Source organism: Phoca vitulina, unplaced genomic scaffold (genome assembly GCF_004348235.1).
Source record: "Phoca vitulina isolate PV1807 unplaced genomic scaffold, GSC_HSeal_1.0 scaffold4, whole genome shotgun sequence".
NCBI classification, from domain to species: Eukaryota; Metazoa; Chordata; class Mammalia; order Carnivora; family Phocidae; genus Phoca; species Phoca vitulina.
In genome coordinates, this window is record NW_022589707.1 from 21210316 (window position 1) to 21224007 (window position 13692).

General features: G+C 37.7%; 1 protein-coding gene across 17 annotated transcripts in view; it reads left to right on the forward strand.

Annotated features, from left to right (window-relative positions):
• The window catches only part of CADPS2 (calcium dependent secretion activator 2), a 520372-nt gene that overhangs the window by 220998 nt on the left and 285682 nt on the right, over positions 1–13692 (forward strand). For all 17 annotated transcript variants that reach the window (XM_032401664.1, XM_032401666.1, XM_032401671.1 and 14 more), the window contains exon 6: positions 3558–3679. In XM_032401664.1, the coding sequence (XP_032257555.1) occupies positions 3558–3679 (122 nt within the window). The remainder of the gene's footprint in view (positions 1–3557; positions 3680–13692) is intronic.

Below are 13692 nucleotides of genomic sequence, written 5' to 3' on the forward strand. Positions count from 1 at the left end.
AAGTTTTTAAACACAATTGTAAATAATTGGCTTTTATGAACTCTTTTCCTGTTTGAAAACAAAATTATCCTCGTGAGTTAGTGTCTGTGTGAAACTATGAATTATTCTGTACTTTATTGCCAGTATATTAAACAGGGTTGCTCAGTTAACAATAAAATGGTGTTAGAGAAAATGAGTTAAAACTTCATTTTGCATGGTCTGAGAAGCTTGCCTATTTATAAAATTGTTTTGATAGTTCTCTATTACTATGTCTATATAAGGCAGATATTTTCCTTCCATAGCATAATAGAGGTGTTTTCTATGATACACTTCCAGTATTATAAATAGGAGTTGTGTGTCCAACAACAAAATGAAGTCACATTCAGTGCACACAACATAGTGCTTACCTGTGGATACCTGAGAGAATAGACGAGGTCCCCCTCTGTCCCCAGGGCCTCTGACCTCAGCCTAACTAAACTCCATAATTATCCCCGGCCCATTATCCAAGCCTTGCTACTTAGGCTAAGAAAGTTCTGAAAGGCAAACAGTTATTCCAGTTTAAGGGTCTCCCATTTTGTCAGTCAGGCTTAGAATTGGTCCAGTGGGAAAAGTTTTTTCTACGAACTAAAGGCTGAGTCTAGAGAATAAGTGCAGATTTGAAAAACTGTTTAAATTTTATCACCTCTTTAAAATTGCTACTGACTGCTCTCTTCTCTCCCCACACCCTGTTCTCTTGCCAACCTGAATTTTTGTCACAGCTCTTACCACCTAACGTATAATTCAGTTATTTTTATTATTCATTATTTGCCTGATTCTACTAAAATGTAAGCTACAGGAAGTTAAGGTCTTGTTTTCCTTGAGGTATCACAAGAGCCTAAAACACTACCTGGCACACAGTTGACTTGATAAATACTGATTGAATTGGGGACTTTGATGGTATCAAAAAGAAGCAGTTAAAAAAAAAAAAAAGAAAAGGAAAAGGCAGCAGTTAGCCACAACAAGATTACTTTTAGATCGCTTCATTCCTGAAACCTTCAGAGACAATAATAAAGCAAGAGCGAAGCTAACCCACAAAACCGTAAGCCATCCCGTGGTATGTTAGAAGACAGCCCAGGTTAATCTACGAAGTTGAGTCTGCATGTTGGAAGATAAATGGTGTCACTGGTATGAGTACAGATGATTTTCACAGTTTTCATTGGTATTAGGTTGGCAGACCCTGTGATGGCTTCTTTATCTGGTAGTATATGGTCCCCAAATACTGCTCAGCTTCATTTTCTCAAACCTGCTCGTGACTCAGCGCCACATAACTCTCTGGACAGTGCATTATTCAGAAGCATGTTACCAAGCTTTATATTTTGTACATGACTGCCTTCTTTTTGCCTCTAGAATAATTCTGTATATATTATCTTTATTATATCAGTCACAGAGAGATTGGGGAAATGGGGATGGAATTGAGACTATATTCATTTTCCATGGTTCTGTTACCAAGTTTTGTGGGGAACTGGTCGAAACAGTTACCTGAAATTAGGTCAGTTGATGGTCCATGGAATTCGTGGCTGTCTTTATCATTAAAGATTGAGACCAGCTGCATTTTTTTTTTTATTCCTTTTGGAAATCAGATCTGTAGAATTGTGTTGTTTTATTTATATGTATGGACTCAGAACAGAAGTTACTTCTTTTGAAAGTGGCTGTTCTGCCGAAGAAAACATTCCCGGCACAGATGGGAGTACTGTTTTGTGGAGAGGGAAATGGTTTCACAAGTTGTGTGTTTCGGGAGGTCCTGTTTACAGTAGCTTGTAGGAGAGGTGACAGACATAGTGCTAAGCAGGTGCTTCCTTTCTTCTCTCTTGCACTCTGTTGAACACGCTTGAGAAAGAGATGCAGGGCAAATAAGCATATTTCCAAATATGAACTAAAAGATTTCTACATTATGTGTACACAATTCTCTTGCTTCCTGTATTTTAAGTGACCTTCCAAAAATTTTATTAAGAAGCCATTTCGGTCATGTTGGTAAGTCCCTGTGGAATCGGTTTTTGATTGATACAGTTACATAGTTCATTTGTCTCAGCTTCTACTTAGTTTTATTTGTATAAGGATCTAATGAGTTTCAAAATGATTAACAACAACGTTGATTTATTAAGAATATATGCCTCCTTTCCATCAACAAGATGAAGTGCTTTGTTCTAACTTCCTTGAATGTCTTACAGCAGCTAGGAAAGGTGTTACTGGTCTCTATCAGTTCTTAGTCTGTTTTCTGTTATGCCCTTATTTTTATTCATGTGTTGGTATGAATTTCTGTGTGATAAAATGACAAAAGTCTTGGTTGAGAAAGGAAAATGGTTCTGAGTTTGACCTTCTTTTTTAGTGATTAGTTTCCCATTATTTTCAAGGGGAAAAAAAGGCATTTATATTTATGAACATAATCCTTCTGTTGTGCTGAAGAGTGAAAGGAAGAATAGTTTTTTTTAAGATGGTTTCTTTGAGAACTTTTGCCTCAAGATTCATATCACAACTCAATGAAAAGTGGAATGACTTTAATAATGTATTAAATGATCAATACATGATGTTTTTAGTGAATATTTTAGTGGATAGTGGATACATGGCATGAATGCTGTTAATCTTGTTTGTACAAATAAAACATGAGATCAATAAAGACATAAATGTGCATGTTATAAAAATGCCATTGAATATATTTTATGAGCTTCAAGAACTTAGGAAACTTCAGGATGCAAGTTTTGATTGAAAAAAAAACTATAGCAAAAATACTCAGTAATATTTATATTTTATGTGTACACCCAGTGAAAATGTTAGGTTACAATATTTTAAAATCAGCCTTTTATATGAACATTAAAAAGCCCACTTGAAAAATATTTGTTTCTCTTTTTTCTAGGAGTTATAGATGCATAATACAGTATCAGTCTTTCTACCCATTCCCAGTGTGCTGCATTAAATTAGCACATACCTTTAGTGGAAAAGTCCTTTTTTTCCTTGCCAAGTTAGTAGTAAGATAGTCATCGGCAAGTTATATTTTCCATACTTCGTAATGAGATATACATTTTCTATAATGAATATTCTTTTATAAATATTAATAGTCCTCTAAAATAAGTGAATATAGAAAGACCTGATGATGTCACATACTGATAACCACAAATTGGGATGATGATGATGTGCACCGCTCATAAATAGTATTTCACTTTATGTGGAACTCACCCTGTACTGCTTTTAGCACATTCACTGAATTTTCATGGGTAATTCCACTTTACCTCATGCAGACTTGCCCTCATGTTTTAAGGATCTGAGTTTATACCTCACTTAACTCAGTCAGGCTTATATTTAGAGATCTTAAGCTTACTTTAATAAGCTGCAGGAGATATTTCTTCAATACTAGACTTCCTTAGAATGTTACTTACTATACCTTCCATGAATACAGGTGGATTCTAAGGAAGATAAAATACCATTGGTGTTACTAGATAATTTTATCAGTTGGTCATTCTACTTGTAATCAATGCTGCTATCTCTGTGTCTTGTTAAAGGCTACCAACTTGATGTATCATTTAAAAATTTTTTTTTATCTTTAGATTGTCATAATGGAAGTGCAAGGTTTGAAGTCCGTTGCTCCCAATCGAATTGTTTACTGTACAATGGAAGTGGAAGGAGGAGAAAAACTTCAGACAGACCAGGCTGAAGCCTCAAGGCCACAGTAAGCCAGCTGAAAAAAAAAATTTCCCCTTCCAAAGAAACATGGTTTATTTATTTGCAGCATTGTGTGGTTTTCTACTCCAAAAGGGTTCTTGGTTAGCTTTGTTTCAACTGTTCAGAATCATTGTGTGCCTTTCTAGATAAGGATGCTATAATTAGAACTGTAGCAGAATCCCTGTGTAGTACAAACAGAAAATCTAACCTGCAAAGGAGAAGCTAGTTATTTGGCCAGTCAGTGTTTATAAACCATTTAAAAGGAAAGCATGTGTAATCATGTATTATTTAAAAGGTGGTGCTAGATCCTATTTCAGTTTCTAGACAAAAAAAACTATAACCTAATAGCTTTTCCATTTCCACGTATTACTAATGACTATATAACACTGATGATGTTGAGGTGGATACAATTTTGCACAGTGTCTTAGAATACTTAGGGAATAGGCTTGAGTTAGAGAACCAATTAATGACAACCGCACAGTAATCAGGAGCTAAAACTGTTCTTTGCTGGCAGTTTTCGGTTTCAAAGTCTGGGAATGAGTTTAATTAAGTTTGGAAGATGTTCTTTTTAACTGATTGAAACGTGGGAAACATCACAGTCTCTGGTAGAAATAACCAGGCTAGGCTGAGGAATTTGAGTGAAAATTTCCTGGCTTTCATTTGTACACTGCCCTTAGATGTTTTTTCCTTCCTTAGGACTTAGGATTTTTGTCTTATCACAGCATGATGATATGACCTGTTCATTCAGGAAATGTCTGATCAGATCCTGGTTGGCAGTTGTTAGATAGAGGTGAACAAAAACTTTCATTTTCCTTAGGGCAGGCACAAGTGTAAGGTGGGGACACAGATACAAGTGTAATAGGACAGATGTGCACAGAGTATAATGAGATGGAGAAGAAGCAAGTTGCAACTTCTCACCCTGCCTTATAAAAAGTCTTAAAGGTCTACCGCTAACCAGCCTCTCATTACCTCTGGGACCTCAGCTAGCCTCTGGTCAGTTACTGGACTTCATGTAATTCCTCAAACATATCATTACACTTGCTTTTCCCGCTGCCTGCCTTCCCGTTTATATGTCTGGATCCTTGGTATTAGACATTTCTCCAAAGAAGACCTACAAATGACTAAGAGACACATGAAAAAATGCTCATCACTCATCATCAGGGAAATACAAATCAAAACCACAATGAGATACCACCCCACACTGGTCAGAATGCTAAAATTAGCTCAGGAAACAATAGATGTTGGTGAGGATGCATAAAAAGGGGAACCCTCTAACACTGCTTGTGGGAATGCAAGCTGGTGCAGCCACTCTGAAAACAGTATGGAGGTTCTTCAAAAAGTTAAAAATAGAGCTGTCCTATGACCCAGCAATTGCACCACTAGGTAAGGTATTTATCCAAAGAATACAAACATAGTGATTTGAAGGGGGACATGCACCCCGATGTTTATAGCAGCAATGTTCACAACTGCCAAAATATGGAAAGAGCCCAGATTTCCATTGGCAGATGAATGGATAAAGATGTGTGTATATATACAGTGGAATACTACTCAGCCATCAAAAGAATGAAATCTTGCCATTTGCAATGACGTGGCTGGGACTAGAGTGTATTATGCTAAGTGAAATCAGAGAAAGACAAATAGCATATGATTTCACTCATGTGGAATTTAAGAAACAAAACAGATGAACATAGGGGAAAGGAAGGAAAAATAAAAATAAAAACAGAGGCAAACCATAAGAGACTCTTAACTATAGGGAACAAACTGAGGGTTGCTGGAGGGGACATGGGTGGGTGAGACGGGGTAATTGGGTGATGGGTATTAAGGAGGGCACTTGATGTAATGAGCACTGGTTGTTATATGCAACTGATGAATCACTAAACTCTACCTTGAAATAAATAATAACTATGATTTCAGCACAGGTCTTGATCTCGGGGTTGTGAAGTTCAAACTCCTGCATTGGGCTCCATGCTGGGCATGGAGCCTACTTTAAAAAAATCTTAAACCTCACTTGCTGAGAACACATCTTTTAGATAACCCAATATGAAGCAGATATTCTCTGGCTCATTTTAATCTTTAGACTAATGTGCTTCTTATCTGTTCACCTTGTATTTCCCCCTTGAGAAAAGGGTAGATATCTTGTCCTGTTTGATCTTCTAGTACCCAGTAGGCTGTCAGAATTTATTCAGTTGCTTGCACTTATTTTTATGACTTAGTCACAGTAAATATTGACGGGTGTAGTATTTACTCCTGCAGGCAAATAGAGTTGAGTTACAGTGTGACAATAAAGTGACAATAATGAGAATAAAAAACTCTTTTTTTTTTTAAAGATTTTATTTATTTATTTGACAGACACAGCGAGAGAGGAACACAAGCAGGGGGAGTGGGAGAGGGAGAAGCAGGCTTCCCTCGGAGCAGGGAGCCCAATGCGGGGCTCAATCCCAGGACCCTGGGATCATGACCTGAGCTGAAGGCAGACGCTTAACGACTGAGCCGCCCAGGTGCCCCAAACAACTCTTTTAAAAGATTCTTTAGATCTAGGAGGAGGCTGTGAGATAGAAGGAAATTGACTGGGGCTATTTTTGGCAGGGCATATGGATTCAAGGGAGAGGTTTGTTTTTTGTTTTAAAGGTCAGTTATATTAGTCTGTATTAGTATATTCACAGAGTTGTGCAACCATCAGCAATTCTAGAACATACTCATCACCTCAAAAGAAACACTGTCCCCTGTGTAAGGAAACCCTGTGCATCAACCTCCGATTACCTCCATCCTGACCGACTGCTAGGTGACTTTCTGTCTCTATGGATTTGCCTATTCTGGGCATTTCAAATAAATAGAATCATCTAGTATGTGCTCTTTTGTGACTGGTTTCTTTCCCTTAATATAATGTTTTCTGCTTCCTCCATCTTCTGGCATGTATCAGAATTTCATTTTTTTTTTTTTTAAAGATTTTATTTATTTATTTGAGAGAGAATGAGAGAGAGCACATGAGAGGGGGGAGGGTCAGAGGGAGAAGCAGACTCCCTGCCAAGCAGGGAGCCCGATGCGGGATTCGATCCAGGGACTCCAGGATCGTGACCTGAGCCAAAGGCAGTCGCCTAACCAACTGAGCCACCCAGGCGCCCTCATTTCTTTTTATGACCAGATCATAGTCTAGTGCATGGAGATACCACATTTTGTTTATCCATTCATTTAGATTGAGGACACTTGGGTTGTTTCCACCTTGTGGCTACTGTGAATGCTGCAACTAAAGTTGTACTAATATCTGTGTGAGTCCCTCTTTTCAGTTGTTTTAGGTATATACATATGAGTGGAATCGCTGGACCATATAGTAATTGCATGTTTAGATTTTTGAGGATCTACCGACCTGCTTCCCACAGTGATAGCACCATTTTATTTTCCCACTGACAATGCATGAGAGTTTCAGTTTCTTCACATTCTCACCAATACTTATTATTTGCCCTCTGCACAGTCATTCTAGCAGGGGTGATGTGATATCTCATTGTGATTTGATTTGCACTTCACTCGTGACTAATCATGTTGAGCATATTTTCATCTGTTGTATTAGCTATTTGTATATCTCTTTAGAGGAATGTCTATTTAAGTCTTTTGCTCCTTTTTTATTGAGTTGTCTTTTAAGTTGTAAGAGCTATTTGTATATTCTAGATGTTAGATTCTTATATATGATTTGCAAATGTTTTCTCCCATTGTGTAGATTATCTTTTTGTTTTCTTGATACTGTCTTTTGATATTCAATTTATCTATTTCGTTGTTGTTGCTTATGCTTTTGGAGCTGTGTCTAAGAATCTAGTGCTCAATCCAAGGTCACAAAAATTTAGCCCCATGTTTTCTCCTAAGACTTTCATGTTTTACCTCTTACATTTAGATCATTATTCCATTTTAAAGATTTATTTATTTCGAGAAAGAGAGTGCACGTGCGTGTGCACAAGCAGGGAGAGGGGCAGAGAAGGAGGGAGAGGGAGAATCTCAAGCAGACTCCACACTGAGTGTGGAACCCCACGAGATCATGACCTGAGCAGAAACTAAGAGTCGGCTGCATAACCTACTAAGCCACCCAGGTGCACTCATTAATCCACTTTTAAGTTGATTTTTATTTGTGGTAGGATGTAAGGGTTCGACTTCCTTTATTTGCATGTAACAATTCAGTTGTCCAGTTCTTAAGTTGAAGAAACTATTTCCTTTCACATTAAATATTCTTGGTACTCTTTTGAAAATCAATTTACCATAGATATATGGGTTTGTTTCTGGACTCTGAGTTGTATTACATTGATGCCCTTAGGCTAGTACCACATTATTTGGCTTACCATTGCCTTGTATGAAGTGGGTTTTATTTTTAATTTTTTTGGCCTTGTGTGACGTTTTAAAATCACGAGTATGTGTCTTCCAGCTATGTTCTTTTTCAATATTATTTTGGCTATTCTGAATGTCTGTATGACCTTTAGAATAAATTTGCCAGTTTCTACAAAGGTTTTGCAAATATCTCTAGCTGGGATTCTCATAGCAATTGTACTGAATCTGATCAATTTGGAGAGTACTGCCATCTTAAGTAACAATGTTTTCTTCCTATTCATGAACGTAGAGTGTCTTTTTAGTTATTTAGACCTTTGTTTCTTTTAATAATAGTTTGTAGTTTTCAAAGTGTAAGTTTTGCACTTTGGTTAAATTTATTCCCAGTATTTTATTGTTTTTTTATGTTATTTTGGATTATTTATTGTAAGTATATAAAAATAATTTTTAAAATATTGATCTTGCATGCTGCACCCTTGCTGAACTTAATTCTAATGGTTGTTTTTTTATTAGATTTCTTAGATTTCTTTTTATATAAGATCATGTCATCTGCAAGTAGTCATGATTGTATTTCTTTCTGCCTGATCTGGATGCCATTTATTGATTGATTGATTGATTGATTGCCTAATTGCCCTGACCAGTTCCTCCACTGCAGTGTTGGGTAGAAGTGTCAGGAGTAGACATCCTTGCATTCTTCTTGATTTTAGTAGGAAAGCATGTATTTTTCATGATTAAGTATAATGCTAGCTCTGGATTTTTTATAGATGCCTGTTACCAATTTGAGGAAGTTCCTTTTCATAGCTTTGTTAGTGTTTTCATCATGAAAAGGTGTTGGATTTTGTCAAATGCTTTCTCTACCTCTGTTGAGATGATCAAATGGGTTTTGCTTTTATCCTATTGAAGGTGCATTACATTATTTAATTTTTAGGTGTCAAGCCAACCTTGTATTCCTGGCATAATTTGCACCTGGTCCTGATGTATAATTCTTTTTGTTACAGCATTCAGTTCTCCAGTGTTTTGTTAAGGACTTTTGCATCTCTTTAAGAAACAGTGGTCTAGGGGCGCCTGGGTGGCTCAGTCGTTAAGCGTCTGCCTTCGGCTCAGGTCATGATCCCAGGGTCCTGGGATTGAGCCCCGCATTGGGCTCCCTGCTCAGCGGGAAGCCTGCTTCTCCCTCTCCCACTCCCCCTGCTTGTGTTCCCTCTCTCACTGTCTCTCTCTCTCTCTCTGTCAAATAAATAAAATCTTTAAAAAAAAAAAATAGTGGTCTATAATATCTTTTTTTTTTTTTTTTGAGACCTCTCTGATTTTATATTGGCCTCATAGAATGAGTTTGGAAGTGGTCTCCCTTTTTTTTGAAAAGTATGAACAATTGGTATTAATTCCTTAAATGTTTGGTAGAATTTACCAGTGAAGCCATCTGGGGCTGGACTTTTCTTTGTAGGTAGTTCTCCATTACTAATTTAATCTCTTTGTTGTAGATCTATCTAGAGTGTCTGTCTATTTCTTCTTGTCAGTTTTGGTATTTGGTGTATTTAGAGTAATTTGTCCATTTCATTCAAGTTACCTAATTTATTGGCATACACTTGTTTATAGTATTCATTTATAATATGTTTTATTTCCGTAAAATATTCCTTCTTTCATTTCTAAAATGAATTCAATAAATTCTAGTATTTGAATCTCCTTTTTCTTAGTCCATCAGGCTAAAAAAATTTTTATTTTTAAAAAACCCAACTTTTGGGGTGCCTGGTGGCTTGGTCGTTAAGTGTCTGCCTTCGGCTCAGGTCATGATCCCAGGGTCCTGGGATCGAGCCCCGCATTGGGCTCCCTGCTCAATGGGAAGCCTGCTTCTCCCTCTCCCACTCCCCTGCTTGTGTTCCCTCTCTTGCTGCGTCTCTCTGTCAAATAAATGAATAAAATCTTAAAAACAAAACAAAAAAACCAACTTTTGTTTCATTGATTTCCACTCTAATCTTCTTCATTTCCTTCCCTTTTTTCCTTTCGGTTTAGTTTGCTCTTCTTTTTCTAATGTCTTAAGGTGGAAAATTATGTTTTTGAGTTGAGCTTTTCTTAATACAGGCATTTACAGCTATAAATTTCCTTCTAAGCACTGCTTGAGCAGCATCCCATAAATATCAATATGTTCTCTACATTTTCACTTCAGCAAGGAGACTTGGATCGGGAAAATGTGTTATTTGTATAGTAAATAGTCAGTGGAAGAAGTTTCTTAGTAGCAAGAGAATAAAAGACTCAGATCCTATCATGCCACCCCAGTGACTGAGATATTAGAAGTCACTCCTGAAACCCATTGGGAACACAATAGTATGTCACCACTCACTGGTTGGGAAGCTCTTTTATGGCAATTATATTATTTTTTTTTACGTTTCTTACTTAGTTCAGGCTGCTGTAACAGAAACACAGTTTTAATACTGGGTGGCTTAAACAACAAACATTATTTCTCACAGTTGTGGACGCTGGAAGTGTGAGATCAAGGTGCCAGCATGGTCAGTCAGGTTTTTAGGGAGGGCCCTCTTTCTGGGGCCACCTCCTTGCCAGGTCCTCAGATGGTGGAGAGAGAGCTCTTGCATCTCTTCATCCTCTTATAGGGGTACCAGTTCCATCATGGGGGCTCCATCCCCATGACCTCATCCACATCCACCTCTCAGAGCCCCACCTCAAGACATTATCACATTAGGGATTACAGCTTCAACATCTGAACTTTTGGGGGTGCACATTCAGGCCTCTCAAAATTCATGTCTTCACCTGCAAAATAGGTTAATTCTATCCCAACAGCCCCAGTATTTACCTCATTCTAGCATCAGTTCTGGAGTCTAAAATCCAAAGTCTCATCTAAATATTATCTACATCAGATATGGGTAAAATGAATTATGATTCATTTTGAGGCAAAGTTCCTCTCCAGCTGTGAACCTGTGAAACCAGGTAAGTTATATGCTTCATGACAACAATGGTGGGAGAGGCACAGAATAGATATTCCAGTTCAGAAACAGAGAAATGAGGAATAGAGTGGGTGACAAGTCCCAAGTAAATCTAAAACCTAGCAAGATAAACTCCTTTAGACATTAAGGCTCAAGAGTACTCTTCTTTGGTTCCATGCTTTGCCTTCTGGACCCACTAAGGCAGTGATGACACCCGTATGACTCTGCTGGATGGATGTTTTTCCCCCTGCAGCTTCTGATGGCTGCCATCTGTCATGTTGAAACCAAGGCAGTGGCCCCATCCACAAGGCCCTGCTAGGCAGGGGTCTGAGCCTTTGAAACTGAGGTGGAGATAGTCCTATCCATGCCCTGCCAACTCCTCCAAACCCTTGCAGGCTTGTTGCACTAAAGGCCTGTGCTGGGATTGGCAGTCCTAATGATCTCTGAATCACCTTTGGAGTCATTCCTCCCTTGTCTTGAAGACTAGAATGTGTTCATAGCTGAATCTCTGGTCCAGTTTTGTAGGGTCTAAGGAGTTTGTCTTCCTTCATTTCTTTCCATCCCCTTCAGTTTTAACCAACAGTGTTCCTCCTGAGATGGTTGATTAGGTTTGTGGTTCATACCTACACTTACCTCCTTATCAAATGGCTGGTCTACCACACCTTTAGTGTTCTCTTCTGAACATGCTTTCCCATTATGGACAGACTGAGAATCTTTAAAATCTTTATGGTCTGGTAACCTTTTACATAACCGTTGTCTTTAATTCATTTTCTCTTATTGCATTTTACTGTAAGCAGTCAAGAGCAACCAAGCTGCCCCTTCAACACTTTACTTAGAAATTTCCTCAGGTCATTCTCCAGTTTCATTGCATGGAAGTTCTACATTTCACAAAACACTAGAACATGAACACAATTCAGCCAGGTTCTTTGCCACTGATAACAAAGATAATCTTTTTTGCAGTTTGCAGTAACATGTTCCTCCTTTCCACTGAGACCTCATCAAAATAGCCTTTACCATCCATATTTTTACCAACATTGTGTTCGTAAATATTATGTATTCCCTGAAAAGATGGAAGCTTCCTCTGTAGCTCTCTTTTCTTACTGAACCTTTGCCAGAATTTCCTTTAGAGTCCCTTCATTGTAATACTGGCTCTTCCTAGCATCTCAAAATTCTTCCAGCCTCTAGCCATTATTACCCAGTTCCAAAGCTGCTTCCACATTTTTAGGTATTTGTTACAGCAGCACCCCACTTTTCAGTTTGGGCTACTACAATAAAAACACCATAGATTGGGTGGTTTAAACAGCAGACATTTATTTTGTACAATTTTGGAGATAGAAGTCCGAGATCAGGGCACCAGCAGAGTCAGGTTCTTGGTGAGGGACCTCTTCCCGCTTTACACGGGGCTAAGTTCTCCCTGTGCCCTCACAGAGTGGAGAGACAGACCACCACCTCCATGACCTCATTCGAACTTGATTCCCTCCCAAGGGCCCTAACTCCCAATACCATCACACTGAGGATTTGTGCCTCAACATGTGAATTTGGAAGTGGGGGGCATAAACACTAGGACAGTGGTAGTCCATGAAATCTTGAGGGGGTGCAAATGCCCTAAGAATTAGAATACCATGTTATTTTTTTACAGAATCTTTTTAAAAAGCTTTATTGAGGTATAATTTATACAGCATAAAATTCTTCCATTGTCAAGTAGATGATTTTCAGTAAATTTATGCACTTGTACCGCTATCAGCTTGTGCTGCTATCAATTCAATTTTAAAACCCATCTCTTGAGAGAGGCTCTCGTGTCCGTTTGCAGTCTTGCAGCTGCCAGTTCCAGGAAGCCGCTCATCTACTGGCTAGTGCTAGAGTTTTATTTTTTTCTGGACATTTCATATAAATGAAATCATGCACTCTGTAGTCTTTAGTATCTGGCTTTTTTCATTTAGCATAATTTCTGCAAAATTTATTGATACTTAAATATTTGGTCAATCAAATGAATTAACTTTTGTATCAGTTGTTTTAACAATAACTTCTTTCACAAGTAGATTTTCATAAGGTGTCTCATTTAATTTATGATGTATTCATAAAGCGATTCTGATAATAGGGAACATCTGACTGGATAATTTAAATGAATTAACATGCTTACAAGTTAGAAAATATTACCATAATCCTCCAGTACTTTTTTTATTCTTACCACAAGGAAATTTGGCTAAAATAGCTTTTCTCTTTCCTCATGAACACTGAGTTAACTGTAAAATGAATTAAATGATTTATATTTACCATTGTATCCCAGGGGCAGTTTACCTTAGAAATGTCTTCTGAATGCTAACCAATTATAGCTTTTCAGCAGTGTGGTCACTTTTATCTTGAACTCATCTTGCACAACAGGAAAGAGATTCATCTCCATCATTATAGTGAATCATGCCTCAGACACGTTTTCTAAATTTTATAGCTTCAACAGTTCGTGTGGTATTGGAGATCAATTCATCCTTCTGTCTGATACTAATTAAAGTGCCTTATTTAGTCCATATTTCCAATAAATTTAATCAAGATTTCTAGCCACTGCCTCTTTCATTCCTGTAGTTCATCTTTCCTGCCAGCAATTAGGTGGAAACAGCATGTGAGGTTGGTACATAACTTAGAATATAGAATATGAGATCTAATAAAAGTGTGTTTATAGACAAGTTTGATTTATAAGGAGTAGTAATGAGTTAATTCTATTAAAGTTTTTATTTTTTAACAGAGGGAAGGGAATGTAGGTAAACTGTATTTCCATTAGGGAGGA